The sequence below is a fragment of the Pygocentrus nattereri genome, chromosome 10 (genome assembly GCF_015220715.1).
Source record: "Pygocentrus nattereri isolate fPygNat1 chromosome 10, fPygNat1.pri, whole genome shotgun sequence".
Lineage (NCBI taxonomy): Eukaryota > Metazoa > Chordata > Actinopteri > Characiformes > Serrasalmidae > Pygocentrus > Pygocentrus nattereri.
The window spans coordinates 29,224,434-29,246,181 of NC_051220.1; the positions used below are offsets into that span (position 1 = coordinate 29,224,434).

A 21,748-nucleotide genomic window follows, 5' to 3' on the forward strand; every position below is an offset into this window, starting at 1 on the left:
GGTCAGATACCCCGATGTAAGTCAAGCTTAGACAAAAGCAGGTAATTTACACCACTACTAATCTGAACTGCTTAATATGGCCATTAAGACTGTCTTCAGTTTCTTAAAAAGTCTGTCTTTCAAATACACTGTTACTAGCTCTTGCATATATTCAGTGAGGTGTGCAGTTGTCAGTGATTGCAATTATTCAAAAAATGTCAGACTTTGTTGGTATTGCAGTGTTTTAATCACTAAACAAAAAAACACATTATTCAGAATATTCAACATACTTTCCACACCAGCAAAAACATGAAAAAATATAATCGTTTACAGTGCGTAAAATCATAATTTCAGTACAATGTATACACTGATCAGGCATAACAATATGACTACCTCACTGTTTCTACGCACATTGTCCATTTTATCAGCTCCACTTATAGGTGTGCTTTGTAGTTCTAAAATTACAGACTGTAGTCCATTTATTACCCTGCATACCCTTTTACCCTGTTCTTCAGTGGTTAAGACCCCCATTGACCCTCACAGAGCAGGTACTATTTGGGTTGTGGATCATTCTCTGACGTGGTGGTGGTGTGTTAGTGTGTATTGCGCTAGTCTGAGTGGATCAGAGTTTTTAAACACCTCAGTGTCACTGCTGGACTGAGAATAGTACACCAACCAAAAATATCCAGCTAACAGTGTCCTGCGGGCAGCATCCTGTGACCACTGATGAAGGACTAGAGATTGACCAACACAAACTGTGCAGCAGCAGATGAGCTTTTGTCTCTGACTTTACATCTACAAGGTGGACTGACAAGGTAGGAGTGTCTAGTAGAGTGTCTAGGAGTGTCTAGTGTACAGTGAGTGGACACAGTGGTTAAAAACTCCAGCAGCACTGCTGTGTCTGATCCACTTGTAGCAGCGCAGCACACATTAACACACCACCACCACGTCAGTGTTACTGCAGTGCTGAGAATGATCCACCACCCAAATATTACCTGCTCTGTGAGGGTTCATGGGGGTCCTGACCACTGAAGAACAAGGTAAAATGGGGCTAACGAAGTATGCAGAGGACTACAGTCTGTAATGGTAGAACTACAAAGCACACCTAAAAGTAAAGCTGATAAAAATGACAGCGAGCGTAGAAACAAGGAGATGGTCATGATGTTATGCCTGGTCAGTGTATACTGCATATAAAAGGCAAGTTTTGCAAATTGAAGAGCCATAACATCGTTTTCCCCATTACAAGTATCGTTTACACTGAGATTCCAAGTACATTTCAACAATTAAATAATTCTCAAAGTCGCACTCCACACTTCTTCAAATTTATAACATGCATGTTCACTTACATTATTAGTTCACTTCTGAAAGAAAATTTCTTTACAAATACATATCAATGGCCCTCTAAAAATTCTTAAATGCTGTGGAAAACAATAAAACACCAGGTTCACCAATAACAAGCAATGTTGTAGTACAGAAAAAATCAGTATCTTAAAAATGCATTTCTCAATATTGAAACAATTAATTGTTTTACAAGTGATAAACAACAAACAAACAGAAGGCCACACTGGTTCAGCATTAATGTGCTCACACAGGCAAGAAAATATCTTGGATATATGAAACAGCTCTCGGTATGGAGAGATCTTGTAATTTGTCCTAAGAAACACAAGAGTTTATGAGCCATTTGAAGTGTTTTGTTTAAACCTGACTTTAAAAAATAAAACGGTGAGTAAATCTTCGGTGCTCTCAAATGCTCAGGAATGCACAGTATATTATAATAAAAACAAACATACCTTTTCAAAGCAATCCAGTTATTTCCTTTTAGTTGCTGATGTAATCCTTGATGAGCTCTCGCTTTTATAGTTCACTGAATGCTGAAATGATAATTGTGTCAGTTAAGCTAAGTATTCCTGACAGCTTGTCTAAATGTGTATAAAATGTTTCCACTTTGACATACCTGTTGTCCTAAGCGCTTAAGCAGTGCATCACGAACCTTTAGAGAAAATAAGATGAATTCAGTCAATTTTTACAATAGACCTCTTATATAGTAATTGTATTTAAATAGTAACTTACCTTTTTCTCTCCAAAACATCCCGTAAGGAGTATGAAGAAGCCCTGCATGAAAATTGAGTGAGAGATTCATTGTATTTATTTGTTTATGCTAGAAATGCATGTGTAATCTTATGATACAAATAATATATTGTTGTATTGATTCATACCTGAAATGAATTGAAAAAAGTAAAGGCGTAATTCACAATTTGGGCATAAGGTGTTGTTGTGAGGTCAAGCATTAGCACAAACAGCCCCAAAATCCAGGTAATTCCAAGAGTAGGGGTGAGGAGGACAATTGTTTTAACAATGCTTCGTGCAACCTCCTTCTCATCATGACTGCTTCCCTCTGATAAATTGGGTTTTAAGATTCTGCTGATGACCACAACCATGGTGAACATGTTCACAAACACAATTATAAAAACAGGAAAAAGGAAGGCATGGATCGACCCCTTCAACGCAGCCTCATATATCAGCCAGCAGGTTTCACCAGAATAGTATGATCCTGGTCTGCCATTGTCATAAGTGATGAAAGTGACTATTACAATGACTAAAGGACAGATATAGCCAAGAAACACACACAATCCCAGATATACCTTTTTCCTCAAGTGAACAAAAACAAATATTACTTGGTGCAGGAGCCCCAAACTCAGGCACAGCATCCAGAAAAATGCAGCTAGGAAGCAAAAATGCTTCATAACAGTAAGAGGCAAACACCAATAGGGAGGGCTTGCAGATGGAACAGGGGCTGTGAGAAAACTACAGTGTGCTATTAACAAACAAACTGCAATATTGACTAAGACAGTGTGCCTGAAGTGTGCAATGTTTGTCTTTACCACTGCATTCCACACCAAAAACTCAATTACTAAACACAGAGTGAGGGAAACGATCGAGAAACCTAAACCTGTGTAAGTCAGCTCTTCCATGTACTTTAACTCGATCGGATGTTTAGCCATCAGAATTGTAAATGCAGACAAATGGTTGCATGTACAGAGCTTCGGTTTGGACACACCACCCCATTTACAGCCCTCTTCAGACCACTCAGAGTTTATATCATCCCAATACACACAGTACATTTCATGGTTTGGGAGTCTCTCTTGGTTATACTCCACTGAGATCTTCGTCATTTTGTCACCAATGACTGATAATACAGTTTCACTTGGAACAGTTTCTATATTGTTCAGAGTACTGGGGAACTTGCTACCAAGATTCTTAAATGCAGTTTGCACAGACATGTTGGATGAGATCTCAGTGACACTGACACCAAAATCACTACTGAATGTTTGTGGGGTGGAAGGGTCAGATTTGTTGTATATTATTTGTACATTGGTTTGTTGGAGCTGGGACATGTCAGTCTTATGTATGTTTATTAGATTTGTTTGATCTATGATGCCTTCTACAGTCCTCAAATATTTAAGAGCCAAAGCGTAATTCCCAACATTTCCCACAGGCCTCCAGCTGTCATTTAGACTGCCATTCAAAAGATTGCTTGATGATGCCAGAAAATCCTGAAACTGACAAAAGGCAATAATATTAACTTTACTGTGAGTTTAATGTTATTTTTACAGTCTGTCATTAGCTTATACACTATATGGACAAACGTATTGGGACACTTACACTTTACACCTACAGGTGCTTTTATGACATCCCATACTAAATCCATGGGCATTAATATGGAGTTGGACCCCCTTTGCAGCTACAATAGCTTCTACTCTTCTGGGAAGCTTTCTACAAGTGTGTCTTTGGATATTTCTGCACATTCATCCAGAAGAGCATGTGTGAGGTTACACACTGATTTTGGATGAGAGAGCCTGACTTGGAATCTCAATTGTAGTTCATCCCAAAAGTGTATGATGGGGTAGAGTTCAGGACTCTGTGTGGGCCAGTGATGTTCTTTCATACCAAACTCACCCAGCCATGCCTTTATGGACCTTGTTTTGTGCACTAGGACACAGTCATGCTTGAACAGAAAAAGGTTTTCCCAAACTGTTCCCACAGTTGCAAGCATACAATTATTCAAGAGTTATCATTCATAATTTATTTAATTTTTATTTGTCAAAATCATCTGCTGAAGCATTAAGATTTCCCTTCACTGGAACTAAGCCCCTGAAAAACAACCCATAGCATTATCCCTCATCCACGATCCACGAAACTTAACAGTTGGCACAATGCAGTCAGGAAGTTAACATTCTCTTGGCATTTGCCAAATCTAGACTCGTCCATCAGACTGCCAGACAGAGAAGCGTGATTTGTCACTCTACAGAATACATTTCCACTGCTCCAGAGTCCAGTGGTGGCATGCTTTACAACACCAAATTTCACAAACTGACTTGTGGCAGAGGTAGCATTCTATGGCACCAACATGCTTAAAGAACTCATCAGTATGACCCATTTTACTGCCAGTGTTTGTTTATCAAGATTGCGAGGCTACTTGCTCAATTTTGTCTACCTATGGCAATGGGTTTGGCTGAAACACCTGAACTCAAAAATTAGGAGGGGTGTCCCAATACTTCTGTTCATCACAAGGAGTGTATTTTAAAATCACTATTTAATATAAGAATAAGAAAAGTATCATTAGTACTTACAGGGAAAACTGTATCATTCCATTGAGACTTCTGTATTTCAGATGCATTTTGCATGACATACAGAACTTCCACAGATTCATTAACATTTGGAAAAGTGTTAATGCTTTTCTGTTCAGTTGACTGCTTTAATCGGCTAAATATATTGCCTGCGTTGTTTACAACAATCCCAAGTCCTCTTTGAAGGTCCTGTTATTTGTTGTTGAGAAGCAGAGATAGCTTTAACATAAAAAGTTAACTTAAATAATTCTTCATATGATGATAAATCAAATGAATTGGCTACATAAGCAACATTTTACAAAAATTCATAATTTAAAAACTCATAAAATAAACTTCTGCCCTTTTTGTGTAGATATTCAGTGTGGCATTATTTGTACATGTAGACACTGCAGTGTCAAAAATTATTAATCTCTTTATTTTTGGGTGGTATATATGATTTTTGTCCGAAAGAATTTTGTATAAGTCAAGTACAAAAACTGGCCTGAGAAGTGGGTCCCAGTGAGTGTAATGCCAGACTGAATTTACGAAATTTGTTACACATAAATAGAGATATTGTGAAAAAACTAATACCATAGCATCATTTAAAATGTCCCTGAGTTTTTCGTCCACACACTCAGAGATAACGTTTCCCCAGTCTCCACTGAGGCCATATCCTGTGCAGCTTCTCTTTTGTAGACCAACAGTAGTAGGGTCACAGAACTTGACAGCAGTGAAATTAGCCTTTGCCTGAGGCCATCCATTATCTGGTTTGCAAACAGTTGAGCTTTCTGGTCCAAAAAAACATATAACGTAAAACATATAATGTATTTTATATAATATATAAGTGTATTTCCTGGCTAAAGAACTGTTATCAATACTTTAAATTAACTGTGTAAAGGCCTAACAGTCTATGTTTCTAGCTCTATATATATAAAAAGATGAACCAAAGTTTACAGATGCTAACTCTATTAATGCCATTGTATTTGTTATTTTAAACAAAAACAATAACAAAACACTTACTCTGAATGACAGGAATATGCAAAGTGGTGTTTGCTGTCTGATTTAGTCTGTTTACAAACACACATGTAACATTAACCCATTCCAAAGATTCTGCACAAGGGTTGTCAACATAGGTTTGATAGGAGATCAGTCCATTCTGTAGAGGGTCTTTAAACATATTAAACATAAGTGCAATAAAAGGTGTTAAAAATATTAAATGTAAAATATTTTAGCAGCATTGATTGTATGCATCTGGTTGTGAGAGGAAATTATTCTTACCTGGTTTATTATTTACAGGCTCACGTCCTATCCAGTTCACTGAATAGTTCTCTGTAGTGTTAGTGATTATACACTGAACTGTAATGTCAAGATTGGTTTGCCCTATACAGCTTGGAAATTGGGGATCACTGATGATAAGGATTTGGGGCAAAAGTGCTATGTCCAAATACAGACTGGCTCTATACCTTATAGAGTCAGACTGGTCAGACTTGTAGTCACATGTAAATGTTCCTGTATTTAAATAGTATCAATTAAATAAATGTAACAAATATAAAAGTGTTAACTGCACTATATCATCACAAACACTGTAGTTTTCAGTAACATACCTTTCCAGACTTCTGTAGTTTTAGTAATGTACACTGTGCTGTTTTGTGAGATAGAAATCACACTAGCCTCAGTTCCATTTGTAATGTACTTTAATTGTTGTGCATCCTTTTGGAAGGACCATGTGGGTTTACTTAGTTTCTCTGGTTTACAACATGTGATACTGACATCATTATTATAGAGAATTGGTTGCTGGATTTGTGGTATACTGGTGATTCCTGTAAGCCCCAGAGAAAGAAAGAAACAATGACTAAGGGTGTGTTTTAAACAAACACATTAAATTAAAAAAATAGATAGATAGATAGATAGATAGATAGATAGATAGATAGATAGATAGATAGAGTGGGGCAAAAAATATTTAGTCAGCCACTGATTGTGCAAGTTCTCCTACTTGGAAAGATGAGAGAGGACTGTCATTTTCTTCATAGGTACACTTCAACTATGAGAGACAAAATGAGAAAAAAATCCAGGAAATCACATTGTAGGATTTTTATAGAATTTATTTGTAAATTATGGTGGAAAATAAGTATTTGGTAAATAACAAAAGTTCAACTCAATACTTTGTAACATAACGTTTGACAGTGACAGTGGTCAAACGTTTTCTGTAAGCCTACACCAGGTTTGCACACACTGTAGCTGGTATTTTGGCCCATTCCTCCATGCAGATCTCCTCTAGAGCAGTGATGTTTTGGGACTGTCGCTGGGCAACACGGACTTTCAACTCTCTCCACTAATTTTCTACGGGGTTGAGATCTGAAGACTGGCTAGGCCACTCCAGGACCTTGAAATGCTTTTTATGGAGCCACTCCTTCGTTGCCTGAGCTGTGTGTTTGGGATCATTGTCATGCTGGAAGACCCAGCCACGTTCCATCTTCAATGCTCTCACTGATAGAAGGAGGTTTTGGCTTAAAATCTCATGATACATGGCCCCGTTCATTCTTCCCTTAACACGGATCAGTCGTCCTGTCCCCTTTGCAGAAAAACAGCCCCAAAGCCTAATGTTTCCACCCCCATGCTTCACAGTAGGTATGGTGTTCTTGGGGTGCAACTCAGCATTTTTCTTCCTCCAAACACGACGAGTTGAGTTTTTACCAAAAAGTTCTATTTTGGTTTCATCTGACCACAAGATATCATCCGTATGCTCTCTGGCAAACTTCAGACAGGCCTGGACACGTACTGGCTTAAGCAGGGGGACACGCCTGGCACTGCAGGATTTGAGTCCCTCTCGGCGTAGTGTGTTACTGATGTTGTTACTTTGGTCCCAGCTCTCTGCAGGTCATTCATCAGATCCCTCCGTGTAGTTCTGTGATTTTTGCCGACCGTTCTCATGATCATTTTGACCCCACGGGATGAGATCTTGTGTGGGGCCCCAGATCGAGGGAGATTATCAATGGTCTTGTAGGTCTTCCATTTTCTTACAATTGCTCCCACAGTTGATTTATTCACACCAATCGGCTTGCCTATTGTAGATTCACTCTTCCCAGCCTGGTGCAGGGCTAAAATTTTCTTCCTTGTGTCCTTCGACAGCTCTTTGGTCTTGGCCATGGTTGAGTTTGGAGTGTGACTGTTTGAGGCTGTGGACAGGTGTCTTTTATACAGATAACAAGGTCAAACAGGTGCCATTAATACAGGTAATGAGTGGAGGACAGAGGAGCTTAAAGAAGAAGTTACAGGTCTGTGAGAACTGCGAGATCTTGCTTGTTTGTGGGTGACCAAATACTTATTTTCCACCATAATTTACAAATAAATTCTTTAGAAATCCTACAATGTGATTTCCTGGATTTTTTTCGCATTTTGTCTCTCATAGTTGAAGTGTACCTATGATGAATTACAGACCTCTCTCATCTTTCTAAGTAGGAGAACTTGCACAATCAGTGGCTGACTAAATACTTTTTTGCCCCACTGTAGATAGATAGATCAAACTTTATTGATCCCAGAAGGAAATTGCAGAAAACACATTTTTCCAATGAAATTGTTATTGGGAGAGCTTTATTTACATGCACCTATCGTTATTATAAAGAGTTGAAAATGTTTCTTTAAACGTTTATGTGTGTTCATCAGCATCATTGTGCAGCTGGATAGGGTTAGCCAGGGTTTCAGAGAAATCTGGAGATTTTTTCTTTGCTATTATCTGGTCCATTTTTTAGACAAGTTAATAGTCTAATAATTAAACACAAAAAACAGTTTAATTGAAATAAAAAACAAAAACAGTGATACTGAAACATGGTCTTTTGCCTTACAGCTCCAGTTCAACAACTGAAACAGATCCTTTAGAGCAAGCCCAGTATTTTCAATGACATAAGCCACACACACACAAAAAGGTTCCAATACATTTTAAGCCTTATAGAACATCACAAGTGTTTGCTTACAGAAACAATGTCCACATTGTTTGTGGACATGTTCTAGTCTAAACAGACATTACTTTCTGGTGAATACCAAAGCCTGTGGCAGAGCAAACAACTTCTGCTGGCATAACCATGTAACACAGAACATTGCATTTGGACTTTTACTGCTAGACTGTAAAATTATTTACAGGGTGTCTGCAGGAATCATCGAGTTAAAAGCAATACTTTTAAGAATTTTTAAAGCCACTTCAAATGTAATTTAAGACCAAAATCAAAGGCTGAAATCCCTAACTGGGTATGCGATATATGGCATCACAGAAAGTCAGGGAGAAAACATAGAGGCATGAAATCCTGTAAATTTAGTTTAGCTTGTTTATGTGATAAAGTTATGTTGTAACTGCATGTGCATGTGCACATGCACACATACATGTGCATACAAATCCATGTCCTTGCATTAGTTTCTAAGTACTTGTGTGACATTCTACAACTTAACATGAAATGTTTTACAGTTTTACTTTTACTGTTTGAAAAGATTTTTGTTCCTAAAATGCAAAAATCACTGTAAAATCAAGTTACGTTTAGGTTTTCTTGAACCAATTCTGAAAACCCATATTAATATTGATATGTTGATGCTCTTCAGAACCTACAACAATAGTGTAGATATCAGAAAAACTATTAAACATTGATTTAATACATACTACATATGCAAAAACATGTTTAACCATAAAATCTTACCCATAGACATTTTAACAGATAAAACGTTTTCAAGTAGACCTTGTAGTTTTGTAGAAACTGTCTAGTGGCACTAGTTCACCAGTTCACTCTGCTTATGAGTAAGAAGTACAGTGCATTAACATCAGACTAAGGCCGTTTGTCTTTTCTTTATAGGCACTGAATATCTGTTTCTTACTTTTTACTGACAGTCAAACACCAAAGGTCTGTTATTGGGTCAGTTGCACACAGGGAAAAATTATGAACAAACTAGGAAGTTTGGCAACACATATTAAACATGAAGTGTGAGACCTGAGTGTCATTATTGACTGGGACCTCAATTTGAAGTCTCATAGTGATACTGTAACTAAAACAACATTTTCATCTGAGAAACACTGCATCATGCAAAGAAGTTTAATCATGCTTTTGTTTTGTCCTTTTTTACTTTGTAATGTATTGTTCAGAGTACACTGTACGTTACTCATAAAAAGAGTACAGACAAATGGCAGCTTATATAAAATGCAATTCTTCTAAATATGTAAGAATTGCCATATTCAGTGGCTTCACTAGGTTTCTGTTCAATACAGAATACATTTTAAAGTCCTTTTTTTGTTTTTAAGGCAGTTACTGAATTAAAATATCCAATTTTGTTTTCATTTTTATATTGTTTTTCCTTTTATACATATTTCTTTTATTCTAACATTATTTTTTTAGAATTATTTTTTATTTCTTATTATGTTTTTTATTTTCCTTAGTATTTCAGGGTTTCTGCCTTCTGTTTCTTCTCTTATGCTGGCATTAATCTTGCCTCATATTTTGCCTTTCTCATTGTAAACAACTTAACTTTTAATGTATGAAAGGTGCCATATGAATAAAGTGTTTTAGTATTATTATAAAGTCGGTCAATGCTTTAAACTTCTAGACAATTTGATTAATATTACTTGCTAAAAGTACAGTAAAATCTTGTGTTGTGTAGCAAACCGTTTAGTCAAATTTGGCTGCATGAATAATTGTCAGGAACTGAATTATTACTTAATATTTTTAAGCACTTACAAGCACCTTTGGAGGCTGGACTTCACCTTTGGAGGCTTGCAGGTTCCACATTCCTCCTTCACTCATACAGTCATGTGAAGAAGTAATTATACACCATGAAATGTGATCTAGGCAATGATGATACCATGCACCCCAATAACAATAATAAGTGCAAATCAGATCAGATAGCTGAGGTTTAAATAACATTAAATAAGCATCTGATTTCAATTTGACATGTCTGAAGGAGTGATATATGTAGGGCTTAACTTACTTTTCTGCATTAAAAAATTGCATGCATTTTAGAAATAATGGTGTGTGTATATATAAACTGAAAAGTTGAGGGACAGGAACTAGTATCGTGTAGGATCCTCTCTAGCCCAGCAAAGTGCAGCACTCAACATGGCATTGATTCCATAAGTGGACATATGGATATCCCATCAGTGTAGAGGACATGAAGGGCTGCAAATGGTCACATTCACAAAGTGAAACATTCAATGAAGTGTTCAAGTGGACCAGTGGACCCAATCCTTGTCATGTGAACACACCCCACAGCAGTATCAAACTACCACCAGACTGCTTCTTGTCAACAAGAAAGGGTCCATGGCTTCATGGGGTCTGTGCCACACACAAACCCTACCATCAGCCCCTAACAATTGGTAATATGACTCATTGGATGCCGCCACATGTTACCAGTCCTTTAGGATCCAGTTAGCAACCTCAGAAGCCCAGGTGAGGCGCTGTGTCTGGTGTTAACAGAGGTACTTTGGTGGGTCTTCTGCTCCTATATCCCATTAAAGCTAAAGAATGCTGTGCTGACCTGCAGAATATGTTGCATTTAATATAAATGTGATTTCTGCCAGAGTCGCTTGTCTATTCGTACAAACAATTCTGGACGGACGCACCCGTGGTTGGCCAGTGCGCTGTCCACTGTGGGTGGTAGTGCCTTCTAGGATGTATTTCCGGTACACACGTGACACTCTGGCCCAAGGAATGATCATTGCCCACACAACTTTGGAAATGGAATGTCCCATCTGTCTGACACCCACTATCATGCTTTGTTCGAACTCTAATACTTCACATCGCCTTGCCACGAGCGCTGGCTAGTGCTCAGCCATACTTACAAGACACCTCACAACTTAAACAAGTGTGGGCTTTCCCAAGCCCACCCATCTTTAAAATACATCAGAAGGGACTAATCTGGAGACAAAGTTTAAGTGCAACCATTAAATAGTAAATATTACCTGTTACTGTGAGGTTGATTTTGAAACTGCCATTTTCCAACTGAGCGGTTTTTTTCTCAAGCTGAGCCACTTCAAAGGGAGCAGTTAGTAGAATCAGAAAGTCTCCGATTAAACTACCCTTTCTTAAAAAAAACATTTTCAGTTATTTTTTTATATGCATGTGATCCACGTGAAGTTATGTTTCATGCACTCATTCAAAAAACACCACTGTTCACTGTTCATTACCTGAATCCTGTGATCATCAATGAGTCAAACCAGCCCAAAGTACTGTAAACAGGTTCCAACTAAAAGAGATTAAATGATGAATAAAAGGTTTGACATGATAATAACTTTCAACTTTTACAGCAGTACTGAATTTCACAAGCCTTTACTTTGTTTTGCCCTGCAATTCTAGTCTGACATGCTGCCAAAGTGAGCCTTTTTCACTTGCTTCTGAACTTATGAACTTTAGTTAATGACATCAGAATGTACTAATTCAGGGCTAGAACACTGAGATTGCCTTAAATTTTGTTGTTAAAAAGTTAGAAGAAAACCTCTGACAGGTAACAGCTATTTTAGGTAACAGCTATATACAGGTAACAGCATATAACAGCTATTTTACTGCTGAGAGGCTTGTAAGCACAGGCCACTAGCAAAAGAATGTACCATAATAGCTGTAGGTTCTATCGTGATAGTCTTGACATAATACTACAACAGAGTTGAATCATATAGTTACTTTATAAATGATCTGTTTTAAAATAGAGAAAGAATTAATTCCAATTGCACAGAATATCTTGATGCTCATTAGAAAAAGTGAAAGATCACAAGTTTAAGTACAGTTCTGTAGATAGATTAGACAGACAGATAGATAAACAGACAGACAGGACTTTAATGATCCCAAAGGAAAACTGCAGCGTTTCAGTAGCGAGACATATAATTGCACATAAACTTACATATACTATGCATAAAATAATAAATAGAAATAAAAATAGACTTAAGTTACAGTATAAGAGAGTAGAAATAAAAGTGTATCTAACCCTAACCCTATTTGCTTACTTACATAGCATATCGATTTCAATTTAGTTAACTTGATTATTAGTCATTGAATTTCTTATTTAAACTAGAGAAATTAGGCCTATACTGTTGAGGGTCTATTAATTACAGGACAATGTAAAAGTTGAAGATTGTGTCACTGCAATAGAGATGAGCCATGTATATATAATTATTTAAAAAGTTCAAAGGAATAGCTTCATCATTCTGCCATATTGGTTTAAAGTCAAAAACACATTTCAGACCTTTGATTGACTTAAACCCTATATCTTATTATGTGTATTTTATTAAAATACATGACTGAGCATTCAAATTTGGCAGTAACAAAACAATTGTAACATTACAGAAACTTTACCAAATGTTTTGGTAAAGACTGTTTCGATAGATACAATTTTAGCTCATTTTGAGCAGAACTCAAAAACACTAGCCAATACATGAACAGCTGTACACACATCATGTATAATGTTTCGTTAAAACACAAAAACATTTACATTTATTTGCAGACAATATGTGTTAAGGTAGTGGCATTTCTTAATGTCCCACACGATTTTGGGACGCTTTTACTTAAAAAAAAATGGGATCTAACTGCTCACCATGTGGCCATGAGGGACAGGGATGCTTCTTGTTTTGAAATACAGGGCCGGTGCTAAAAGAGTCTCTGCCCAAAGACTAAAACTCTCTGTTTTCATTTACATAGGACAGTTTTTAACGTGCAACTGATTATATATAAGTATTATTTATATATATTATTTATATAAGTATAATTTGAAATTTAGAGGGTTCGCGTTTGGAACAGTATAAAATACCCTATGAATGATGATTTTGTATATGTTTAGCTTATGATTTTCTTACTAAATCGCTTGGGTTTATATAGATCATAACAATCCTTGTTAATATCTAAGGTCTAAATATTTAATTTAATTTTTTTTAAATATTTTTTTTTTACTGTGGGACTGCGTTTTGAATTAATTTGGTAGAATAGTCTAGCTGCTTAATAAATATATAATAATACATTTTTTAAATTAATAAAATTATAAAAATGTAAAAATCTGCTTTGAAGTTTTTTTCTACATACCCTTGTTTTCTCTATGTAGAAATGCTTTTTTGATGATGATCTCATTAATCCAAGTACATTAAATGATGCAATGCTCAGTACAAATACTGATATGATCAAACAGACTGGATGGCAGCAGAGTCAAACTGAAACTACAGAGTAAAAAAGTGATTTCTGTTGAATCTTACATTTGGTTTTGAATAATTAATTTTTTCATAGTGCAATACACACCTGACTTGTGTATTTCCGGACAATGTTTTTATATAGTTGACTTCCAGGATCAGTATAGTAAGTGGTAAATATCATATTATGATCAATAAATGATCCATTGACAAGAACTGTGGGGGGAAAAAAAAAAAAACAAAGATTTTTTTTCGTACTTCAGCTGATACCCCTTGTTACGGAGCCCCTGAGGGGAGAGGTGTAAAAATAAAAATGAATTTGAGGGAACATTTCACAATTTTTTCCACTCGTTTTCTTTTATTCATGACCATGATTATTTTTTTATTTGTTTACATGTTTAACAATTCATTCTCTCATGAGCACTGTTTATTTGCAGGTAAGCAAAGTAAATGTAGTAGATATAGACTTGTTTATTTGCCCTGTGCACAAGTTACCTAACACGATGTTGAAATATTGATGCTGAGCAGAAATTCTTGTAATTGTGTGACAGCCCATGACATTGCAGCTGGACGCACAAACAACAGTAGTGGTAAGCAGCTGCATTGTGGCTTCAAAATCACTCATAACCAATGGATCTCTGTCCACTAACACACAAAATCACAACTAATCAGCACATCTCTGTCACTATCATATAAATCTACGCTCATCAAAATCCAACAGTTTCATAGAACTGTTTGCCTACTTGTGCACAGGACAAGTAAACAGCCTGTATTATTTATTGTGTTTGCCCACAAAAAAATGTGCACAATTAAAAGAAAACGAGAGAACAATCAGGGGCATGAATTAAGAAAATAAGTACTTATGATTTAAAGAAAATATGCCCATGATTAAACAAAAAAAAAAAAAAGGTGGAGAATAATTTGTGAATCATGGTAAACAGTAAAGCAATTGTGGCTATGAATTAAAGAAAACGTACAATTTGCAAAAATGTATTTTTATTTTTACCCTGTTCTCTCCGGGACTCTGAACCTTGTATACCTGTGCAGTTTGAGATCTTATACCAAGTCATGCAGTAACACAGTCAGACATCTTTTTCCTTTCCCCAGTTGAAAGGTGCCCAGCAACACTGTCAAACTTTTAGTATTCTGCTCAGAATTTTATTAGCTGTGATACCGTGACTTGCCTAATTGGAAAACAGTGGCCAACAACATTAGCTCAGGTTGTGACCCAGTCACAAGCAGACTATAAGATACTGTTGGTTTCTGGGGATATAGCTCACTTGCTGTGGCTTGCTGATGTTAAGTGAGTATCAAATGAAAGGATTCTACCAGATTATTACAGTTGCTCAAATGACTGAGTCAACTTGACAGTGCCATGTCAGCCCTTAGCACAGAGCTAATCAGTTCCACAGACTTAGCAATAGCTAGTGAGTTTGCAGAACTGCAGCTCAAACTCAGTAGTAGTACATACAGCTATTAACATAGATGTTTAATGCAACCCACACTAACTGTACTTAATGCCATTAGAGCCCCAAGAGAGAATGAGCTCTGCCCTTGTTGCATCTGAGTGTGTACAAGTGCATGAACCTTGGTGAAGACCTATGACATGGCATAAACGTGGGACTCTCTCACTGCTAATCACATTGGTGTCCTTGCTCTAATCAACAGACATGTAGTTGGCAACCAGAGAATTTCTTAATGCCTCCCTTCAGGCACTGAGCTAACCTGCCTGAGATGGTAGCAGGTTTATAGGCTCTGTCTATTGCCTATGAAGCACAAGGGTGTAAGCTCTCCCTTCTCACTGAGGCCTGTGAGGGCATTCTGACATTTCTATTACTGGTGCATTTGTACCTACTTCCGTTGTTCAATGTTACAGCTAAGGAGGCATCAAAGTTCCAATGCTATTTTTTATATATACATCTCTGTTTATAATATTTCCAAGATCGGTTAATTTTTAAAGTGTTTGTGACATCACATACACATTGTCCCCATCCACAGGTGTTTGCAACATTTGCTACATTGAGCATAAAGCCATGAAAAACTTAGTTAAACAGGCTCATATGTGCTCCCAAAGATGTCAAATCACAGTGGACACAATGGATTTCTGAGCTTCTGTTACATTTAATATCTTGGGCTATTCACCAGTCAGTAAGAACAAAACAGAACACTAGTTATGAATACCAGAATTGTAATTATTCTGAATCTGTGGGAAAATTCCTAGAGGATATCTTTTGTGTGAGCAGACTATTTGTATAACAAGGCACGCCCTGCCCAGGCGATCATACTGAACCTATTGCATTTACATACATACAAGCATGTTTGTGTGTAATCTGACACTTTAGGACTTCTGAAACCCTAATAGATGGGAAACCTAGCTTATCTATATCTACCAAGATACTGCTGAGAAAAAAATCCTCACTAGACAAATTTCTGTTTGGCATTTCAAGAATTGAACAGTTGTTTCCAACCAAAACTCAATAATGAAATAACATTTTTACTACAATACTTCCAATTTAAACACAACATAAATAATGATTCTACTAAATTACAAAATCTAAAAGGTTTGTGTTTTTATTTCACAGAAATATTTTGCCATGGTGCACAAGCATGTATTACCTTTATTATTGGAGAGACATATAGCCCTGGGGTTTGGAATATAAAACATGCACTCATTTTGGTTGCAGCACTGACTGTAGTTCCGACACACTTCCTCACTCCAACTGTAGCCTGAATTGCACCTACAGTTCACGTTTCCTGTGATCAGACTGTTACATTCTACAGTTAGAAAAGCGAAAAAATATATAATGTTAAGCACTATAAAAAAGTGAACAGCAAAGGCATACATTACATGCTATATGGCATCTAGAAAATAAATAATAAAAAAGTAAACATTTCTATCTATGTGTTTTGTGGATTTAAGTCCTTTTTAACCTTTTTAAAATGTTTGATCTTTTGATCCTTGTCAAATTATAATCATAGTTATTTTCAGTATTTTCAGCATTTATTTACCTGTTGTTATGCTGAAGTTTTGTACTGTTGCTGAGCTATTCAAATCCAGAATCAGGTTATCAATCAGGTCTGTGAAATTCTTGTATACTCCTGCTTCTATGTGAACCTCAACATAGTAAACCTGTGTTGAATTTTCTGGCACAAACATACAAAACAATGAAAGAGTGTTCATTTAAAGACAGACGGTTCCTTTGGTGCTGTGTGCTTAATGCAGTGACAAGCAAAGGATATTTACCTGCTGAAGAAGCCTACAAATAAAAATATACAATAATTAGCAATGTTTGATGCAGTTTATGGTATAATTTAATAGAGTCAACAAAAATGTATATGGACAGTGTGTATTAAGTTTATAGATACATATTCTGTGATGTGGTATATATTATCCCTGTTTCATCTGAAATATATTTATTTTCAGTCACCTCGTATAAACCTCGTCCCTGCAGCTGTTAGAACTACTTGATCATGCAGCACTGTTGAGTAGTTCAAACAACGCAAAGAGTTTAGTGCTCAGCTCTACTATTCAGAGATGCAAATATGCAATTCTCCTTCTTGCATTGAGATTTGGATAGAAATTTCAGTACATTCAGCAAAGAAATGAAAGGTTGTTGGGGTTTGATGTAACTGTCTAAATGTAACTAGTTTCTGCCATCTCTGATTTTTATATGTGGTGCTACACTTGATGGCACAGTGATGACTTAGTTAATTCAAGAAACACAGCAGCTTTGAAGTATGTGCTTGTTATCATTCATATCTATATATTTTGGCAGTTTCCTGTACACTACAGAGAGAAGCCATTCCAGCCCAATGAGAGTTCGATCAGAATTCTCAGCAGTGCTGTGCACTTCCCCAAAGTATAACCAGACTTATTACAGATAATTCTGAAAAAATAGACCAACCTTGAAAAACAATCCCAGCAAGATGAGAATAAACTCTGTACAGAGTTTCATTTTGAGGCAGGATTTTCTGAGACAGAGAAGATCACTATCATTCATGAGGAAATCTATGCTAATCAAAAACAGTGATACCATTATTAATCAACAACTGCAATAAATGGCATGATTCACTATTATATCACTATTGTTTTCACAGTGCATTTGAGCAATTTTTACACAACAATCACAAGAGGTGAATTATGATTATACTTCAACTTTGTTAATGAATTAGTTTGTAAATTCAACTACTGCTGGAATTTTGCCAAGCACTTTCCACTTTCAAGACTTTATTGTTTAGAAGCTTACTGCTAACTTTCAGAAGATTTATTTTTTGGGAACACAACAAAAACCCAAAAGAAGTAAGTATGTAACAGTAACTTGAAATAGTAAATGTTATGCACCAGTGACTTTTACTTGAAGATTCTGGTCACTGTAGATTCCAAGTTAAAGGATTTCTCTCTTACTTATAGAACCAGGTGCGGAAAGAGTCCTGAAAATCCCTACTCGAGTACTGTTACTGTAATAATAATTTATTTGAGTATAGGATTTACTGTATTTACTGAGTTAAGAGTAAATAACTTGTTTACTGAAAGACTACATGAACTACTTTGACTTCTGCAGTCATAACCTGAAAAAATTTCGTTGACTCGACTACAGCATTGGAAATAATCTGTACAAAAACAAAACTAAAGCAAATATTACCTAACATCACATAATTTAACTTGCACATCTTGTACTGTGTAATCCACAATGTTTGCATTAAATTATAAGTATTTCATGTTTTGGTGATTATAAGGCTTCCTGGCTTATTTGTTTCCAACAAAGTAGTTTATGATCAATTAAATCTCTGCTTAGCTGTTACTTTTTAATTTGCTGTTTTAAAAAGCAGACAACTTTTAAGAGTCAAAATAATAAACAGATTAGTCAATTAACAATAAGTTTTTAAAAACAGTCTGATCATTGCCTCTTTGAACATTAGCTTACATTAACTAAACCAGTTAACATCAGCAAACAGGCACTTACAACAAAACTTGACATCCCTGAACACATCAGGACTGACCCATAGAGTTTTTTGGAGCTGGGAGCTGCTTTGCTGCTTTTGTTATAGAAAATTAAAGTGGCAAAGTAAAAATACTTTTTATAAACCAGAGAGTTCTGGTCCTAGAATCTGATGTTTAAAGCCATTGTAAAATAGTGGACATATGCAAACCTATGACCACCTCACAACAATTGAATTGTGTATTACTGCACCAAACCACATAAAATCCTCATGCTGTTGGACAATATTAATTATTAATATTGTAACAGCGGTCAAAAGAAGATTCAAGTAAGGCCCTGATTCTGCTACAAGAGCAACATACAACCAACCTGTGGAGGTCACCACCAACCACACACTTTATGCTACTGTTGAAACATCTAACACTCAAACACTCCTGGCACAAAGAAATGCATTACACAGCGTTTAACTAATTAACATAGCCAACATAAACAACATAAACAGTATCTCTTTTAATTGGGGCACGTGCCTCCCATGAGCCTTTTAATTGTGTGCCGGCTCCTGGTTGTCTGCATGCTTCGTGGTCATCACCATAATGCTTATGGAATGAACATAATACTGCTTGCATGGTCCTTTCAGTTTATTGATGAAGTAACAACCCAATTTTCTGATTTTATTGAAACAGAGGACTGACAACTTATTTTCTCAACTAGAACCAGTTTCCTCCCTAACATCACAGGCTTTGAATTACTGTAAAACTGCAAATAAAAGACTAAAGTAAAATTATGAAATTTAAATATCTTACATGCTTAAAATGTCTGTTTTATTTAGAGTCACCTTAAGTAGCATCACATTTAGGCAATATCTCAAATAGCTTGGTCCTTCTTAAATAGTGTGCTATGTATATTAAGAAATCCTGGCTTCTACAGCCATACAGGGAACTGTTCATCCAGCATGAAAATGTACAACTGTGTTGCCCACTGGTAGGCCAGACAAATTTTGCTAACTGGGTTGTTAGATATATTGCACACTGTTTGGATGCAGGAGCCTGTATTGTAATTCCTATGTAGTGCACTATGTAGGGAGTAGATATCTATTTGAGATTTAGCCTCAGTGTGGGAAAAGGGATGTACAACACTGTCGTGTGGAGGCATGAATGGAAATTAGAATTGTCTTTGCAGTGTTAAGTTGGTGAAAGAAAATGACTTGTGAAGACTTTTGCTAAACAGTGATATTTATGACGTTCATTATTATATGGCACATGTTAATGAACTGACTGCAATATACAATGATTGAGAACTGAACCTTCTTGCACTCTTTCAGCAGTCCATGTTTGCTTTACAAAACACTGTAAAGGAATTATATTTCTTGGCAGAATAAGTTATTGATTATTGATAAATTATTTAATATTATTATATATTATTGAAGAATTTGTGTATTTGTTTAATAACACCTTTCCTTGTAATACAAGGCCTCTAGTAGCTTATTACTTTAATTACAAATCAACTGTAATACGAGTAAGAAGTACTATTATTTAATTCTACTCAAAAAAAGTACCATTACAGGGGAAAATTGGAATTTGTTACTTTTTCACCTCTGCATATAACATTCAGACAGAAGTGTTAAAATGGAATCACTGCATCATTTGTTTGGCAAAGAGTAGAACATATGCATCAGAATAATTATAAGAAAATTAAAAAATTAAAAAGTAAGAGAACTGCATTAAAATATTGTCTACCAAGTGTTTAGTTTTCTATTTCTGTGATTTATTCTTTGTTAATCCTGTTAACTACCTCACATTCTCACAGTGAGTGCATGATTTTCCCCTTAGAGCAATGTCCTATCTTATCTGCAAAGGCCTGTTGTGGCTGTGAGGCTTTATTCATACAAAGCAGAACATGATCGGTTGCTGATCAAGTGATTAACCAAGTGGAATCAGGTGTGCCTCTGCTTGTTAGAATGAAAACCTGAAGCCATTACTGAACACCTGCCTTAGAGGTTTATGAGATGTGCATATATTTCATCTCACTGTGATTTCCATAGTTAGACTTATTTAAGGTGAACAGCTTGCATTCACATCATTTTTTGTTTTGTTCTGGATTAAATCAAGTGCTGAATGACATTATTCTAAAACCAGAGAATCACAGAAATAAAGATTTTCTTACCTTTCTTGATAGCAGTATATTTCTTCTCTCTCTCTATATATATATATATATATCTATATATCAATATCTATACTGTGTTAAGTCGTAGCAAATAGACTAAGATTAGAAATATAATCTAAATATATCTAAAGAATACTTCTGGTTTGTTCAGAAGTACTGTCCACACAAACAAAAAGCAAACTACATCTTCCTGAGGTGAGATTCTCCAGTGCCAGACATGATGTTAGAGGGTTCCAGGTCTGCCTGAGTCTCTGACAGACTCTCCATTCTTCTTCTGCGCTGTGCACAACATCCACAACAGCTCTGCTCTCCTTTCTTTGGGAGGTATTATTTTCCCAGCAGCTAGTTTGAAGCACAAGCAGTATTGGAAGCAGAGAGTACCAGTTTTGCACCTATCTGCATACAATGTCACATAACAGTCAGGTACATTTGGCTTATCCTAACAGAAATGTATTGTAATCTTCATTTGACTTCCAAAAATGCCCTCCAAAGCCTTCACATCATTACCTCGCAATTTATTTGCCTTTCAAATACATTTTCAAAACCATAGTTCCTGGAAAATATTCAAAATTATAATTATTCTGAAATGTAGTTAGCCAGGCCTTTCTGAGTTAAATTCAAGAGTGTTATAAGGAGAAATATGCTAATCCCCGAGGAGCTTTGTCACAATAGCTCGTTTGACACCAGTGATGTTTGGGTCCATTTAATGTGACACTGTATAGACTAAACACATTTAAACAATATAATTCAGTCCTTTGTATTGTGTTTGAGGAACTCTCTCTATTTGCAGTGGGAAACCATGTCACAAAGGTTGCTGGGCTTAAAAAGATGCTTAAAATATTAGGCCCAACAGCAAGAGTCAGTATATTAATTTACACAGTTGACATAAGATTAAATGATTTCTTAGATTTTTCCTTTTTTTA

The 21,748-nt window shown here is 36.1% G+C and overlaps 1 protein-coding gene across 1 annotated transcript; it reads right to left on the minus strand.

The window, feature by feature from the left end:
• Positions 1–982: 982 nt before the first annotated feature.
• Positions 983–20,914, minus strand: LOC108428714 (adhesion G-protein coupled receptor F3-like). Its single transcript, XM_017699948.1, has 18 exons — positions 20,826–20,914; positions 17,628–17,694; positions 16,967–16,979; positions 16,732–16,866; positions 16,339–16,497; positions 13,832–13,938; positions 11,743–11,801; positions 11,518–11,639; positions 6,191–6,406; positions 5,865–6,095; positions 5,607–5,753; positions 5,178–5,374; positions 4,611–4,796; positions 2,196–3,539; positions 2,050–2,091; positions 1,934–1,969; positions 1,770–1,850; positions 983–1,632 (listed from the first exon to the last, which is right to left on the minus strand). The coding sequence occupies exons 2-17, from the start codon at positions 17,676–17,678 to the stop codon at positions 1,788–1,790; spliced, it is 3,108 nt and encodes a 1,035-aa protein (XP_017555437.1). The 5' UTR covers positions 17,679–17,694; positions 20,826–20,914; the 3' UTR covers positions 983–1,632; positions 1,770–1,787.
• Between the last annotated feature and the right edge of the window lie 834 nt (positions 20,915–21,748).

Coding starts and splice junctions, on each gene's coding strand:
- LOC108428714 (XM_017699948.1), bottom strand. CDS start 17,678: ATGAAACTCTGTACAGAGTTTATTCTCATCTTGCTGGGATTGTTTTTC. Junction 6,407..11,517: donor AATCAACCTCACAGTAACAG/GTAATATTTACT, acceptor TGGGGCTTACAG/GAATCACCAGTATACCACAA. Junction 3,540..4,610: donor GGAATGATACAGTTTTCCCT/GTAAGTACTAAT, acceptor GCCTTTTGTCAG/TTTCAGGATTTTCTGGCATC.